Source organism: Eptatretus burgeri, chromosome 6 (genome assembly GCF_056783735.1).
Source record: "Eptatretus burgeri isolate ZD-2024b chromosome 6, Ebu_testis_v1, whole genome shotgun sequence".
NCBI lineage: Eukaryota > Metazoa > Chordata > Myxini > Myxiniformes > Myxinidae > Eptatretus > Eptatretus burgeri.
In genome coordinates, this window is record NC_140966.1 from 70,267,677 (window position 1) to 70,285,595 (window position 17,919).

At 41.2% G+C, this 17,919-nt stretch overlaps 1 protein-coding gene across 6 annotated transcripts in view; it reads left to right on the forward strand.

Moving 5' to 3' along the window:
• HFM1 (helicase for meiosis 1) overlaps positions 1 to 17,919 on the forward strand; it is a 306,617-nt gene that overhangs the window by 265,460 nt on the left and 23,238 nt on the right. For 5 of the 6 annotated variants that reach the window (XR_015059303.1, XR_015059305.1, XR_015059306.1 and 2 more), the window contains 5 exons: positions 12,197 to 12,346; positions 12,490 to 12,561; positions 12,717 to 12,850; positions 13,073 to 13,155; positions 13,255 to 13,348. Coding sequence is in view for 1 of the 6 variants with exons in the window: in XM_085885562.1 (XP_085741688.1) it covers positions 12,197 to 12,346; positions 12,490 to 12,561; positions 12,717 to 12,850; positions 13,073 to 13,155; positions 13,255 to 13,348 (533 nt within the window). In the remaining 5 variants the exon portion in view is untranslated. The remainder of the gene's footprint in view (positions 1 to 12,196; positions 12,347 to 12,489; positions 12,562 to 12,716; positions 12,851 to 13,072; positions 13,156 to 13,254; positions 13,349 to 17,919) is intronic. The other variant, XR_015059302.1, reaches the window with a different exon arrangement.

Genomic DNA, 17,919 nt, shown 5'->3' on the forward strand with positions numbered 1-17,919 from the left:
TCCTTCTTGCTTCTTCTTCCCAACTCCACCGACTGCGAAGTCTTAACTCTCTTCTAATGACGAACGCGGTCGCTTATATAAGCCCCGTGGCTTCGCCTTTGACCCCCTGCCTTCGACCTTTCATCTCGCTCCCCATTGGCCCGAGAAAAAGTGGGCGTGAATGCATTTTGATCCATAAATTTGCATATAGCGATCGCCCTCCAACGCCCTGGAGGCGGGGCCAAATCGCCCCTCGCTCACCGATTGGACGGAACAAAAGTGGGCGTGTGTCGTTTTTGATCCGTTTTTGGAGCTGAAAATCCGTGGTTTTGTACACGCTGTTCGGCGCGCGCCCTGCACGAGTCCAACACCGGTACCCACAAGCGGTGCAAGAACGGTGGCGATGCGACGGTTGCGAGGTGTGACGTGAAGCGGCACCGCGGTGGGTGGTTGATGTTGTGGTTGGTGGTGGTAACAATGGCGGTTGGTCCAAAATAAAGATAGTAAAAGAAAAACGGCTATCCTGAAGAGTCGCAGCACGCATGAATAACATTTATTCCCTCTAGACAACGGGTTTGGGCCTAACTACACATATACTTACCGAGATATCTCACCTAAGGGACCTGAATGGTGGTTTGCGAATTTGGTAACCACAACAATATATATATATATATATATATATATATATATATATATATATATATATATATATATATATATATATATATATATATATATATATATATATATATATATCAGGGTGGTCCAAAAACCTCAAAAAAAAAAGAAAAAATAATTCAGACGTCTCCACAAGCCATAAATTTTTCCACTATAATTCAATGACACGCATAAAAAAATTTAAGTTGATTGGAGGTGATTTAGAGGTCGCTCCATATGACGACTTTTAGTTTCATGAGTTGGTTAAATTAGGGAATGGTCAGGTACGATTACGGGTTCTTCTGGATGTCCAAGGTGGAAATGGAGTGCATTTTCAAACTCTATGGGGTCGATTTACTCTAAGAAATGACTGCACCGACATTGAATTCATTACCATTTCGAAAATATGTCCTAAAACAAGATTTATTATCAATGGAGTTGAGTTACTCATCCTACTCATTTCGATATTTTCTAATCTTTCATTAATTTGTTGTCCGTCTAAACATTTCTTAGAGTAAATCGACCCCACTGAGTTCGAAAATGCAGTCCTTTTTCACCAAGAAAGTACAGAAGTACACGTAATCGTATCTGACCATACCCTAATTTTTCAATTAATGGAATTACAAACTATTAGAATATTTCGTCTCATTTACCAAATACCACTATCATCTCCACCTCTATTGCTGTCTCCACTCATGCCTGAACTTATTTCTAGCTGGCCCAACATCCAGTGTTTTAGATTCAATGATTCACGAAAAATACGTTAGTTATTTATTTAGTTATTATTATATTAAATTAGAGTATGGTGAGATGCGAATCCGTACACTTCTGAACTTCCTAGGTGAAAATGGACTGCATTTTCGAACTCAGTGGGGTCGATTTACTCTAAGAATTATTCAGACGGACAACAAATTAATTATAGATTAGAAAATATCGAAATGAGTAGGATTAGTTACTCAACTCCAGTAATGATAAATCTTGTTTTAGGTCATATTTTCGAAATGGTAGTGAATTCAATGTCGGTGCAGTCATTTCTTAGAATAAATCGACCCCATAGAGTTCGAAAATGCACTCCATTTCCACCTCGGACATCCAGAAGTACCCGTAATCGTACCTGACCATACCCTAATTTATACAAGTCATGAGACTAAAAGTCGTCATATGGAGCGACCTCTAAATCACCTCCTTTCAAGCTAAAAAAAATTTCTGTGCGTTATTGGATGATATTAGAATAATTTTAAGCTTGTGGAGCAACATTCTATTTTTTTCCGACTTTTTTGGACCACATATATATATATACATATATATACATATATATATATATACATATATATATATATATATACATATATATATATATATATATATATATATATATATATGTACATATATATGTATATATATATATACATATATATATATATATATACATATATATGTATGTATATATATATATATATATATATATATATATATATATATACATATATATATATATATATATATATGTATACATATTGTTACGGTTGTGGAAATTCACAGATCACCATTCAGGTTCCCAGAAGATCAGTTATATCAATAAGTGTGTGTCCAGATTGGATTAACCCACCAATGTCTAAAGGGCATTATTGTGTGCCGGGCTGTGCATCTTCGAGTTAGCCATTATTCTTTTCTGTCTTTAATTTCAAACAAACACACCACTCCTCAACAACATCTCCACAACTCATGCCACCTCCACCACCACAACGACATCTCAACAGCCACGCCATCCCCACCACAGCGACAACGACATCTCAACAACCTCGTCAATCTCCACAACACAGTGACCCTCCTCTTCAAACAAAAACAACGGTTAAGAATAACCCAATCATCCGAAGAGAGAACAACTCGACAACTCCCGCCCCGATATTCTGGAACGGGTAAACAGAAGTGACAGTTACTAAAAGTATGAAAACCCGAGAACTCTCCGGGAATTTTCCCCGCGTGCCGAGAAGGGAGGGGCGAAGGCCCCGGGGCGATAAAGGGCCGTGTTGAAACGCCAGGTGGAGAGTGGGCGGTTGGCGACCTGATGAGAGAGTCTCTCTCCTTGGTCTCCTCGGCGAGTCGGTGTGGAGAGTGCCAGTGTTGGAGTCCGGAGTGAGTGGAATTGGACAGAGGCGTTGGTGGAGCCGAGTCGGAGAAAACCACTTGAGTTCGAGTGGATTTCATGCTTGAGTGCTGAGTCGAGTTCAGAAGTGGAGCTCGAGGGAAGTGGAGTCGGGCAGAGACACCGAGGGTCGCCAAACCAGTGCCCAGCGAGTCACCACGGGGTGGCCAAGTAACCTGCTCGGCCTCACGGAGCTCCTTCGGTCTCCCAAGCTCCGAGGAACATTAAAGGCTTACGGGCCCAGTTCTCCCTTTTCTTTTCTGGGGTTTTTGCATAGAAGTCTGTGGCGCCTTGTCCTTTAAGTAGGATTGTTATAAGTGCATGTACATACTGAGTAAACAACGGCTGTAGGTCTTTTTGCTCGTGTCCTGTCCCCATCCCCTCCCCCATTGCTTCATTGACTGCATGCGTGTAAAATAAATACCCCCATTGTTTGAATATTCACCTGCTCGTTGCGTCCCTTCCTACATTGAACTGCCATAATTGCGTTCGGAATAAATAGCTGGTTTTTAACACCGATAAGATAATCGGGTCCAACTGGGCTTGGCGATAATAAACCGCTCGGCAATCGCAGACGCAAAGAGCTGCTTAAAGCGGCTCGTTTCCGAGCAGGTCCCGTTGAGGTACAACCTCTCGGTAGTCTGTCCGCGCGAATAATTAGGTAAATCGACAATTCGGCGATCGACCCTGGAGCGCGGGCAGAGCATTGACAAGGTTGTGGTGTGGTTAAAAACACAGCCGTAGCTGGATTTCGGCGTTGATCCGAAAGCTGCGACTGGATTTCCACGTTCGGCGGGCGCGCGTGGTCGCAATTAGCTTAAGGCGGTTGCCCGCACGCCGGAGTGGCGAGAATCCACAACTATATATATATATATATATATATATATATATATACATATATATGCTTTAACATCCTAAATTATGCAAATGACGGCTTCTGAGATCTGAAATTTCATGGTCCCTTGCAAAATATTCATGGTAAGGTATCACAAAGTGATTCAAATAATTTGCTACTTTTGTCCAGTATCGCCATTTTTGGTTTCACTTGTACAACAGTGTATTCAAGTGATTGCGATCAATATTGTGAGGTTGCACTTATGGATATTTTCCAATGAAGTGAACAAATATTCATCTTTTTACAAATGCCTAGTTTTATGTTTTTTTTCTGAAGTTCCATCTCGATTTTACACTGCAGTATGTAAATGAAGATGGTCTGTCAAGCCATTATTGGTGCATTACATGCTGTTTCCTGTTCTAAGAATATGAAATTATTCTTCAGAAGAAGAAGTTCTGAGAAGAACGATCTTTTTCTTTTGCCTTCATAGTTTGCACATATTACCTTTAAAATCATGTGTTTTTTTATATGAGCTGTTGAAACAGAATTATCATAAAGTTTGGCTTTCGACATTATGACTTTTTCATCTTGTAAGGGATCTTTGTGTTGGCAATCAACATTGCCTCAAGAGTGCCTGTAATGCTGACTTCGGAAATCTGATGAATGAACAGAATAGCAAGGTGTCACAAATGAAATACATGATGGCAATGGTAAAGCCCATTCGGCTAATATTACCTGTCGTGATAATTGTACAGCCCAGTACTCCCATCTACTGCAGCTATTAAAGCTCATGCCATTAATATGTCCGAAGTACTGAAACAAAATCACCCCTGTATTCTTGTCAAAAGACACTACATTTTTTTTCTTTTTATCCACAACATCCATGACATAAATCTTAACCTTCCACAACCTAAATTAGCCTCCCTTTCAAAAGGGCACACCACCTTCCTGTGGGCACGAAATCAGAATGACTGATTTGGTTGCTTACAGCGATACTAAAGTCCAGAGTTCAAGCCCCTGTTGTGCCATACAATAACACCAGGTCGGTTGGCTCAGCCTGTCTTCATTCAAAGGTCGGCAACAGAGAAAAATGAGCCAATTGAGTATCCTATGTCGGAGTGGCGACCCATCCAGGATTGTTCCCCCTAGCCAATGAAACTGCCTCTGCAGCCCGATGTCCCTGATGGCACGATTGGAATGGTTATGGATTTGGTTGCATTAATTTGGCCTTGTCAAAAATCAAACCAAAAACGAAACAGGTCTTAAAGCGAGCTTATTACCAACTTAGTTATCTTATAATTCCTTAACCTACAACACCTGTAATCTCGCGGATTACTCACGCCGACCAGACGAACTTTCTTACTTTGCATGCCTTTGTATTCGACCAAGCTTCCGAGGAACATTCGCTGCATCTCGATAGAATCACCACTAACGAACTTTCCTATTTCCCAGACTTGGTATTTTCATCTGTTGAAAATCAACATTTCATGATGCGTTTTCCACCGGGATTTTCAACCCAGATTCCGAGGTGCATTGGCCACATGCATCCTGGTTGAACTTTCACCATTACTCCCGTCGCTACGTTGGTTGAGCATGACGTTGATTGGGAGACTGCCGGCATTCATCGGGAGGATGAGAAAGGTTGACCTTCCGATGATCTGTGGCTGGATCATCATGGTGTGGGAGGAGATACCATCAGACATCATCAAGCGAGCATTTCTGAAATACTGCATCTCCAACAACGTGGACAGCACAGAGGACGACATCATTTGGGAGGAGTATGCTGCAAGTGACAGTGACAGCAACATGGACTTGCTCGGCCCCGATTTGGACAAGGAGTTACGTGCCGTCTTCAAAGAGGAAAGCATTGACGAGGATTTCCTTGGGTTTAACTGAAAAGCTTCATGAAACTCAAACGACCCTTTTCAGGGCCACAAATCCACAAGAAATTCTAACTGTACATACTTTATAGACGTGCTCACATTCTAATAGTACATACATCTATATTATAATACCAAGCTTGCACACTAAAAACTCAGCTTGCCATCACACGATCCCTATGAAATTGCTGTGGCACTTAGCGGACATGCCGACAATGTTTGGGAAGTCTTGGCATTCCATAGTACCACTTGCATTTTGCACAATGCGTATTTTTGTCATTCGCCGTGTACGGTCTGTCGTCTGCTACCAGCTATGTTGTACTGCTATCCCGTGCATGTGCACGGGTCTCGCTAGTCTCAGATATAAAGCTTGTTGTAATCACTGATTAACTGACTAATCACTGATATTAATGTTCACTACCTTCCGGGTGATGGAGAAAGCTGAAATTTTGCATACCGATGGACAACGAAGCTGTGATATTATATTTTAACACACACATACCAGTGATAATTGGAGCAACAGGAATAATAAAGAAGAACCTCACTAAGATTTTGAAAAACATCCCCGGGAATATTACCACAAACGAACTGCAATTGGAGGCAGTCCGGGGTTCGGTGACTGTTCTGAAAAGAGCCCTTGGAACAAAACTCTGAGAACAATAAAGTTTAACAGCTTGGTCCATGAACTGTGATCCCTTACCAAACCGAAGATGGATACTTTGATTCCTGGGATGACTTTGTTCCATCTCCTGAAACCTGCAAATGAAGCCAACAACCAATGACGCTCATTCATGCACAAGACATTGCGTGCACGCACGCGCGCACACACACACATACACACACACACACACACACACACACACACACACACACACACACACACACACACACACACACACACACACACACACACACAAACAGTTGAAGTCCTGCGTTGGGACAACCATGATTCAAAGAAAGTACCTGTAGAGAGTTGCATATCTTATATATTATTTCCGAGTTTGTGGTTTCATGTCACGCTATCTTCGACTTTGTTCTGCGCTCGAGTAACGTGATATTCGGCTTACCTTATCTCAAAGACCATATGAGGTGCATGGTACAAAAAAAGTAAATAAAATGGTTCTGAAACAGTGAAATCGTATTCCACGTACTGCATTAAAGTAAAATTACTACTGATACTCTGCATCAGTTCCTTTCTCAAACACACCCAACCCAACATGTCGCGCAGAGCGTGGGTTATGTTAGTTTAGTCATTGAATTCAACCACCAATTATTTTTGAGTTTAAATTTGTTTCATGGATTTTGCAAGTATCATGTTCTGTGTAAGGTCTTCTTCTTGTTACTTGCGAAATCTAAGATTTTCCAAGTATATTGGTCAGTCGATTTTGTTATTCTGTCTGTTTGTCTGTCTGTCTATTTATCGCTTTCAGGTCATAATTTTAAACCAGTCTTCAAGAAACTTCACCACATGGTAGAGTTTGTCATAAGGAATAAGCCTATTGTTTTTAAGGTCATAAGGTAAACATAGGCCCAAGGTCAACAACTCAGGTAAGATTTCTGAAATCCTCAATTTTCATCCGATTGACTTGAAATTTTAAGAGGATATATTTCAGGTCAATGAATTCAACTAGCCAATTATTTTTGAGGTCAATATAGGCCAAAAGGACAACATAGGCTGACTTTATAAAATTGTAAATTTTGCATCCGATTGACTTGAAATTTGAAGAGTTGCATATTTGGTCATTGAATTCAACCACCAATTATTTTTGAGGTTAAATTTGTTTTATAGATTTTGCAAGTATCATGCTCTGCATGATATCTTCTTTGTTACTTACGAAATCTAAAGATTTCATAAGTATATTGATGACTTCCGTCCTCTGTTTGTGTGTTTGTGTGTGTTTTTGTTTGTAGGCACGATAACTCGAGAACGGAAGAAGCTACCAATGTCAAATTCCACCACGTGATTCAGGATGGTGATGGCTAGGGCTAATTAGATTTTGGTCGAAATCGGTCAAAGGTCAAGGTCACAGTGAGGTCAAACATTCGATTTTTGATGGTTTGGTACAGAATCATCGTATAAACTTCTGGTTTGCATCGCTACCTTCTCGAGAGACAGCTTTTATTAGACAAGGTCAGAGGTCAAGTTGACGATTTCGTAAGTACCAGTCTATGACTCCTTGTTTGTTTGTTTGTTTGTTACGAAATCTAAAGATTTCGTAAGTATATTGATCACTTCCGTTTCTGTTTGTTTGTGACTTACGAAATCTGAAGATTTCGTAAGTATATTGATCACTTCCGTTTCTGTTTGTTTGTGTGTTTGTTTGTGTGTTTGTTTGTTTGTTTGTTTGTAGGCACGATAACTCGAGAACGGAAGAAGCTACCAATGTCAAATCACAGCACATGATTTATGATGGTGATGGCTAGCGCTGATTAGATTTTGGTCAAAATCAGTCAAAGGTCAATGTCACAGTGAGGTCAAACATAATTCCGTAAATTAATGTGGAGAAATGGAGTATTTTTGCATTCCCTCGACGTTACGAGTTCGTTTTAACTTCGATTTTAATTTTGTCTTTGGTTTTTGCGATCGCTTTGGACGCTTAAAACTCGGTTGTCGAAATTCTGGTAAAAATGGGATGTTTTGGAGACGTTTTAAGATTGTATAAAAATATTTCACTCGACGCGTCACAGGTCGTCCCATGATGCAGTGCTCTCGAGCAGACGCGTCGTTGACCCACGTAAAGGTTTTGCATGTGCGCACTGATGGTGTTTTCGATAAAGATGGTGTTTAAAAGTCATTTTTTATCCCAATAAAGGTTATCGTCGCATGCCTGACTCGCTGAGCCGTCGGATTATGTTAATATTGTTGGTGGATGGCCGAATATTTCGGTTTTGTGACTTTGATAAAATAATATTGAATAATTGCGTGGAGAAATGGAGATTTTTGCTTCGCTCGACATTACGAGTTCGTTTTAACTTCGATTTTAATTTTGTCTTTGGTTTTTGCGATCGCTTTGGACGCTTAATACTCGGTTGTCGAAATTCTGGTAAAAATCGGATGTTTTGGAGACGTTTTAAGATTGTATAAAAAATATTTCACTCGTGCGTCACGGGTCGTCACGTGGTGCAGTGCACTTGAGCAGAGGCGGCGTTGACCATGTAAAGGTTTTGCGTGTGCGCATTGACGGTGTTTTCGATAAAGATGGTGTTTAAAAGTCATTTTTTATCCCAATAAAGGTTATCGTCGCATGCCTGACTCGCTAAGCCGTTGGATTATGTAAAGATTGTTGGTGGATAGCCGAATATTACGGTTTTGTGACTTTGATAAAATAATTGCGTGGAGAAATGGAGATTTTTGCTTCAGTCAACATTAAGATTCTTGATGGTTTGGAACAGAATCATCGTAGAAACTTCTGGTTTGCGTCGCTACCTTCTCTTGAGACAGCTTTTATTATACAAGGTCAGAGGTCAAGTTGACGATTTCGTAAGTACCAGTCTATGACTGCTTGTTTGTTTGTTGGCCCGATAACTCGAGAACGGAAGAAGCTACCAATGTCAAATTAGACCACGTGATTCAGGTGGGTGATGGCTTGTGCTGATTAGATTTTGGTCAAAATCGGTCAAAGGTCAAGGTCACAGTGAGGTCAAACATTCGATTTTTGATGGTTTTGTACAGAATCATCGTAGAAACACTCTGGTTTGCGTCGCTACCTTCTTGAGAGACAGCTTTTGTTAGACAAGGTCAGAGGTCAAGTTGACGATTTCGTAAGTACCAGTCTTTGACTGCTTGGTTTTTGTTTGTCTGTTTATTACTTACGAAATCTAAAGATTTCATAAGTATATTGATGACTTCCGTCCTCTGTTTGTGTGTTTGTGTGTGTTTTTGTTTGTGGGCACTATAACTCGAGAACGGAAGAAGCTACCAATGTCAAATTACACCACATGATTCTGGAGGGTGATGGCTGGCGCTGATTAGATTTTGGTCAAAATCGGTCGAAGGTCAAGGTCACAGTGAGGTCAAACATCCAAAAAAAAGTTATAACTCGAGAACGGAAGAAGCTACCAATGTCAAAGTACACTACGTGATTCAGGAGGGTGATGGCTAGCGCTGATTAGATTTTGGTCAAAATCGGTCAAAGGTCAAGGTCACAGTGAGGTCAAAATTCGATTTTTGATGGTTTGGTACAGAATCATCGTAGAAACTTCTGGTTTGCGTCGCTCCCTTCTCTCTAGAGACAGCTTTTATTGGACAAGGTCAGAGGTCAAGTTGACGATTTCGTAAGTACCAGTCTATGACTGCTTGTTTTTTTGTTTGTATGCAGGATATCTCAAAAAGTTATGGATGGATCAAGAAAAAATTTTGTGGACAGCTTCGGTGTGCGACAAGGACAAATTGATTAGATTTTGGTGAAGATCTGGATCCTGATCCAGATCCAGCTACGATAATTTTTAAGTGATTCTTCACCATTGAGAGATGCAGCCAAACACGATATCATCATCATCATCATCATCATCATATCCATTTATCGTCCATTGTTCCCACACTGTGGGGTGGGACGTTATTTTCCCTTAATGGCCTTATTCCACTCGGCCCGATTCCTAACTTCCACATTGGTGAGATCTGACAGCCTACGGTCCTCCGCCATTGTGTCATCCCAAGTCTTCAGTGGCCTGCCTCGTGGTCTCGGACCTTCTGCCTCAAACCTCCACGCCTCCGTCAGCTCGTGGTCCTCCTCTCTTCTTACCACGTGTCCATACCATCGCAGTCTGCCCTGCCTGATCTCGTCCGTTATCTTCTTCAGACCCATCAGCAGTAGGAAGCCTTCACTCCTCCTTTTCTCATGCAGGGAGGTCCCGCACATCCATCGCACCATCCTCTTCTCTGTCCGCTCCAACCGTTGCGCACTTTCCGACTTTAGTGGCCAGATCTCACTGCCCTCAATCATACATTTCTGTGCGCATGCTGCATACACTTTGCCTTTTATTTTTGGGGATGGTACTCTGGAGGTCAGAAAAGAGGCCAACTCATGAAATATTTTCCAACCACTCCAGATCCTTGCTGTCACCGCAGCATCCGCTCCTCCCCCAGCGTCTATCATGTCACCCAGATAGCAGAACCTGCTCACAACTTCGGATTTCTCACCATCCAACATGAAATGTTCCCCTTCGCCGGCAGTGCTTCTTTGTGGTAAAACACCCCGACACCTTGCACACAAACACTGCTCTCACCGCCTGCAGGCTACCAATGATCCCGCTGCATCTATGATGGACCCATTTCACACATGTGGTGCACTGCATGGAATTTGCACCCACGCCCTTGCAACAGACACCACATGGATATTCCCAGATTTCCTCTATCTCACCCGCATCAATCGCCGACACCATCACTTTGGATTTTCCAGCGTTCACCTTCAGACCCTTTCTCTCCATGGCTGTACGCCATGCCCTCAACTTCACCATTAACCCCTGCTCACTCTCCGCCATCAGTGCCAGGTTATCTGCGAAGAGCACCTCCCATGGCAGACCTTCCCTGGCTTCCCTGGACAAAACATCCATAACAATGATGAAGAGAAGTGGACTCAACACTGAACCCTGGTGAACTCCCACCTTAAGTTTGAAACTTTCACGATCGCCTGATGCTGGCTGGACAAATGTCCTGGCATCCACAAACAGCACCATCACTGCTCGACCCAACCACTCCTCCACGCCCGCCTTCCTGAGAGCCCACCTAACAACCTCCCTAGGTGCTCGGTCGAGAGCCTTCTCCAGGTCCACAAATGCGAAGTATAGCTCTTTCCTCTTCAATAAATGCTTCTCCTGGAGTTGACGCACAATGAAAATGGCAGCTGTCATTCCCCTTCCTGTCATGAAGCCAAACTGCATGTTGTCGATCACCACCTGCTGCCTCAGCCTCTTCTCCAGCACACTCTCATATACCTTCATGGCATGTTCCAACAGTTTGATGGCCCGATATGACCTACAAACAAGTGGATCGCCCTTTCCCTTGAAAAGCGGAACCAATGCACTCCAAGATATATAGCATGATATCTCAAAAAGTTGTGAACGGATTTGGATGAAACTTGGTGGACATGTTGGGTGTGTGACAAGGAAGAATTGATTCAATTTTGGTGAAGATCCGAATCCAGATCCGTATCTGATAATTTTTTCAGTGATTCTTCATCATTGAGAGTGCAAAACCGATATGTAGCACGATATCTCAAAAAGTTGTGGACGGATTCGGACGAAACTTGCTGGACAGTTTGAGTGTGTGGCAAGGACTAATTGCTTCGATTTTGGTGAAGATTCACATCTAGATACGAGAATTATTTAATTTTCAAAGTGATTCTTCACCATTGAGATATGGCCAAAAACGAAATATAGTATGATATTTCAAAAATGTATTGGGCCCGATATGTTCTCGTGGAACAGGCATTATGTGCCGGAGGTATGTGCCCTACGCAGTGGCTTTCTAGTTACTTGTGTAATGCTATGAAACAATCCAAGAATGTGACTTTCATAAGTTTTATCATGAACATCATTTATTTTTCAAAATGGTTCTATAAGGTGTTATTCTGATATTTTTTTGGATCTGCAGACAACCATTTCTCAAAATTTTGTTTTCTTTATGCAGCTAACTGGCCTCCTCCTACAGCTAGCTGTCCAATCAAATAGCTGTGTGCTAAGTTGTCTCTTTCTCTGCAGTTGGCTTGGATGTACAGAGGAAATTCACCCCATTCTACTCATGGAGGTTGGGGTCATACACTTCATTGCAATGCCCATCTGACCAAAAGCCCCTTGGCAAAGTTGAGATGGATACAAAGCAGGATATCAAGCCACAACTGCATCAGATGGGTAATGCATCAAAAGCATTCACTGAAATGAATAATCTGCATGCATTTCCTTATATTTAATGTTTGTTTTTCTTGTCTTGCCTTACAAATGATCGTGATTACTGAGAAAGATTTGCTTCAATGCCTGTTTATGATTTTGACTAGAATCATGTCAGACCAAAGGTCCTTCTGCCAATCTCTTCAAGACTGGTTGCAATCATCCTTACAAGAACAAAGGTTTGTTGACACAGATGCTGTATGTTTAATTTACTGGTCAATTAAAATGTTTTTTGTGAGCTGAAATTTTTGATATTTCGCAACTACCTACATATACAGCATGCAATACTTGTTAACATCCACATATTGTTCATTTCTGGAATGCTCCCTCCTAGGTAGACAGGAAAAATCCAAACAACAATGCTTGGTAACCCCTGGGACTAAGCGCTCAGCATTATCAATCTATCTGTCAGAAATGAAGATTAAAGAGCAACAGTTATATGGTCCATCATTGGGGAAACGATTGAAGGTAATATTATCTCAATCCTCCCTACATGCCCAATGGTTCTCAGCGGTTAAAACAAACAAACCGAGAACACTCTTGAGTGATTTTTAATTTTTGGAACAAAACTTTCACTTTATGTTGTTTTGCAATTACCTTTGAGCATATGTCGAAGAAGTCAGTTTAATCAAATAATTATTCATTGTGCTATTACTGCTTTTCCTCACTTGTTATTACTTCTATGTTTAGACTGCACAAATGCCTTGCTCTCCAGCAGTAAATCTGTCACAATTTTCTTTTGTGTCCAAGAATCCATTGCAGCATCCTCAAAGGTACATAATTTGAATTAGCAATTGTTGTGCTTTGGTACTTTGCAGCAGCCTCCTTGCACTTAAAGGGGTTGAACGTATTTTTTTTTTTTTTGCTGCTAGGCATGACATCTCTCCAAGAATAAGTGATTCTTTGACCATCTCTCCAAGAATAAATGATTCCTCAAACATCTCTGACTTTCCTACTCAGCCACAGGTACCTTTGTGAGCCACAGGTACCTTTGTGTAAGTGTGTGCTTGTATGTATTTTGCACTCATGTCTCCAGTGCAAAATCCACTTTTTTCAGGAAATATTTTTGTTGTGGATTGTCTGCTATCCACAGTGGTTCTGATAGTAAAAGTTGAAAAATGTTTTGGTGCAGTGGTGTTTCACTTATATAATCCAATCGTTTTGAAGATGTGTATAATGTACAAAGAGCTGCAAGAGCTTTCGTAGGATTCATTTTTTCTATGTTTGTGATGAGCCATCTTTGGTTTATCAACCAAAAATGACGTCACATTTTGGTATATAATTCAAGCAGAATTGCAACCTTATGCGTGCATTTGATTGTTAGTTTTTGAGAAAGTAAGATCAAAATATTCAACGAATTAATTGTGCTACTCTTTTCTCTGTCTATATTAAAGTAATATGTGTAATTCAAAGAACCAATTTATAGGTGCTGGTCGGATGGCTTTGGCCTTAGAGGTATGCACACTCGCCTCCTTGCTGTCTCGGCTGGGTTTTCCTCTCAACCCAGCTATAAACTGTCATCCTGCTGTTTAACAGGCAGGGCAAGGCATCAATGTGTGTGCCGTCCTTCAGATGGACATTAAACTAGGTGTCCCTTCTGCCAGCATCAGTTGGTGGACGATAAAGAACCCACAGTGTTCTTCACAAAGAGTAGGCTTGCTATCGCCGGCACCCAGAACAAATTTAAAATTCCTGCCCTAACATACAGAGTGTGTTACAAGAATGGCACAGCTGCACCCTCAACCAATGATGCTACTCGCAGTCGTGTGCTGCATACGAAAGAAAATAACCAATTTACACTGTTCATTTGAGTTGTGCCCTATGTTGTTACCTCTTGATTTTTATTTATTTAAATAAACGTGATAATTGAGCATAAAAGCTCAGGACGAGCATAACAACAGAAAATAAATGCCACCAGAGAGAACAGGTTGTGAACAAAGATTGAGCTAAGAGATAAATGTTAATGCACAGAATTTTTGAAGCTTTGAACTGAAGTATAGCACAGTAAGATGGGAGGAAGGTGGTTCCAAAAGCACAACACCAAGGGAACAAAGGAATGAAGGAAAAGATAAGGGAATGTTTCAGAAATTGGGAAAAGATGAGAATTAGTTTGAAAAGAATGGGTATGGCAGTGGGATAGAACGTGGGATAGGTGGATGAAATTTAGTGTGGCTGGATCCAAAAAATCTATTCCTAAAAGGAGAAGTGTGTGTGTGCGTGCGTGCGTGCGTGCGTGCGGCTTTATTGTAAAGGGTTGCTGTCATCTATAGGGTGTTTCAAAAAGAGTGATGCAACTTTAAATGTTTATTTACAAAGAAACAGAAACCTCAGGAAGATGAACCATACATTTCTTGAAAGGATATGACATGGTATTTTATATCACTGATTGCTATTGCAGTAAGTCACTGCGAGGGTTAGTGAGAGCCCAAGGTCTGAAATTGGCATTTACGCAAAATCCTTGTAATTGACGTTCTCGATGTGTGCCCCTCTATGGTTCAGACAGGCATTGATCCTGACTCCAAAGTTCTGTCCAGCTTCAGTTCCTGAGTGAGGATACACTAGACTGATGTTGGTTTGATGCCTAGCTCCCAAGAGCGCCGGCGGTGGGACTTCTTGGGACTGTCCACTGCAGAATCCTGCATGGCATCAATGTCAATGTTGGCTTGGCTCTTGGTTTCTGATGCTGGTCTGTCACTGTTGCCCTTGCTCTGGTTCTGTACTGTACCCTTGTGCTCAAAATGTTTCACAATACATTGAATTGCACAATTTGTGTGTCCATCACATGTTCTGAGGTGGTATTCCCGGAAGAACCTCCGGCGGGTGTCTACATATGATTTAGTCTCATCCCACAGAGCCACCACTTTTGTCTTCTGCTTCACTGTCAATGGCATAGTTGAGCTATGGAGATAGAAATCCCAGGAAACAAATACCACAATAACACTACCAAACCCTGAAAAGGAAAGCACTATAGGTCAAAAAACAAAGAAATGGCAGGAAGACAAAGTTGTATCAATCTTTTTGAAATGCCCTGTATATAAAAACGAAAAGCATGGTCCGTCAATGAAGACGATATGCCTATTAATCACGTCCTGTTTGAACGTTGGTTGCAGACTGGATGTACGTCTATTAATTGTGTACTGTTTGAACGCCAGTTGCACTTTGACTTCACACACATACGTCTATTAATTACATACTATTGGAATGTATGCTTTGACGATTTAGACTGCTGAGACCCCTTTGACCGTTGAAGACCCCCAAGACCGAAAAGGAACCAGATGACCCAAAAGTCCCCAATGACCCAAAATAAAGACCCCAAAGACCCAGATGACACCGAGGACCCAAAAGATTCTTAACACCCAAAAGTCACCGAGGACCCAAAAGACCCTGAAGACCCAAAAGTTATGGAGGAGCCAAGAGACCCTGAGGACCAAAAATACCCTGAGGACCAAAAAAATCCCCAAAGACCCGAAAACCCCTGAGGACTCAAAATACCCCAAAGACCTAAAAGTCACCGAGAACACAAGACCCTTTAAACCCCTTCATGCTTAACACCATTTATGCTCCTTACACCCTTCATACAGATTAGACAGCTTCGACCCTTGACCATTGATACCACTTGGACCTTTTTATATTACAAATTAATTTCAAATAAATATATCACCAATATTTCAAATACATTTCTAGAAAAGAAATGTTTGTATTTTGATTGGTGTAAATCATGGCAACACAGCAAGTCTGTGACGTCAATCTTTGCAATGATGTGTGGAGAGGCGAGCGTGTGGAGAGGCGAGCGTAGCGAGCCGATCCCCCACGAGTAGAACAATAAAAATGGTGCTGTTGGAAAGGTAATTTCTTCTCGAAGCAATAGGAAACAAGAAAAAAGAGCAATCAGAGACCCTCGCCAGGACTTGTTTTGGATGGTGCTTGTGTAGTTTTGTGTGGTGTTTGTGTACTAGTGTGTTACCTAAACTAGAAGGGCACTCGGTAGAGCGCATACCTCCGTCATGTAATGCCTGATCCACGAGAACATCGGGCTCATGAAATTTTTGAAATATCATGTTATACAGTACTATATCGTTTTTGGCCCGATCTCTCAACGGTGAAGAAACACTTTAAAAATTAAATAATTTGCGGATCCAAATCCAGACATTCACCCAGATTCAGATATTCACCAAAATCGAATCAATTCGTCCTTGCCGCACACCCAACCTGTCCACCTAGTTTCGTCCGAATCCATCCACAACTTTTTGAAATATCAGTTTCATGAATAATCACTTTAAAATTTTCAGGTCTGGATCCGAATCCAGATCTTCAGCAAAATCGAATCAATTCATCCTTGCCACACACCCAACATGTCCACCAAGTTTCATCAGAATCCGTCCTCAACTTTTTTTGAGATATTGTGCTATATATTGTTTTTGGCCCGATCTCTCAATGGTGAAGAATCACTTTAAAAATTATCAGATCCGAATCCGGCTTCGAGATTTTCTGTGTACATGTGTTTCTGTGTACATGAGTTTTTTTACATCCCAAAAGGAGGTGACTGGTACTTTCTGGTTTTACCTCACAAAACCTGCATTTGTCCGATTGGGTCAATCCTGCCATTTTCTTCAAGCCATTAGTGTAATGTCCTTGATCTTTAGCATTTATGATGACTTGTTCTCCATCCCAACTAATTTGACCTCTTCTTAGCCATTTCAAAGAGCCTTCCTTGTCGATCCCTATCCTGTCCAGTTCTTTTTTTATATATTTTTTAATCTTCCTGCTCTTTTGTCATTCTCACATTTGTCAGAGTATATATTTGCTGATGTTTATTTTTGTAGTTTTCCTTTTTTTTCTCTTTGCAATCATTGGTGCTGTGTTTGATTCTGTTTCATTTTTCTGTGTCGTATCAACAATTTGCACCTGTTTTTGGGAGTTTGTTGCTGGATGGATAAAGGATCCCTTTTCTGGTCTGTTGTTTTCTTGCTCATGTATAAATCTCATCCGATAGTCTGTTGAGCTTTTTATATACTCTGCTAGTCGTACACACGATGTTCTGTGCACTTGGTTAAGCTCCATCAGACCGCATCCGCCTTCTCTCAGTAAGTACAGCCTCGGTGTGCATTGGCTTTTTGTGTAATATCTTGTGAATAGTTCGAAGTTTCCTTGTTTCGGTGACACGATTGTTGATCTCCAATTGTGGCCAGTTTATAATTACACAGCTATATAGGAATACCGGCACTGCAAGGTGGTTTATAGCTTTGGTTTTGTTCATTGTAGCGAGGGATGACTTCATAATTAGTCTTATTCTGCATCGGTACTCCTTTCTGATTATTTTACGCATTTTTTTCTGTTGTACCTGGGGAACTTCTTTTATTTTGAGGTGTTTCTAGGATGCTTTGTTTTCTAGTTCCTGTATTGTTGTTCTTTGATCAATTGAAATGTTACCTGTTCTTTTTGTTTTTCCTTGTAAAAATGTGCATTTGGCACATTTGTCGAGACCAAACTCCATTTGATGTCCTCTGAGTACTGCTTTACTAGTTTCAGTTGATCTG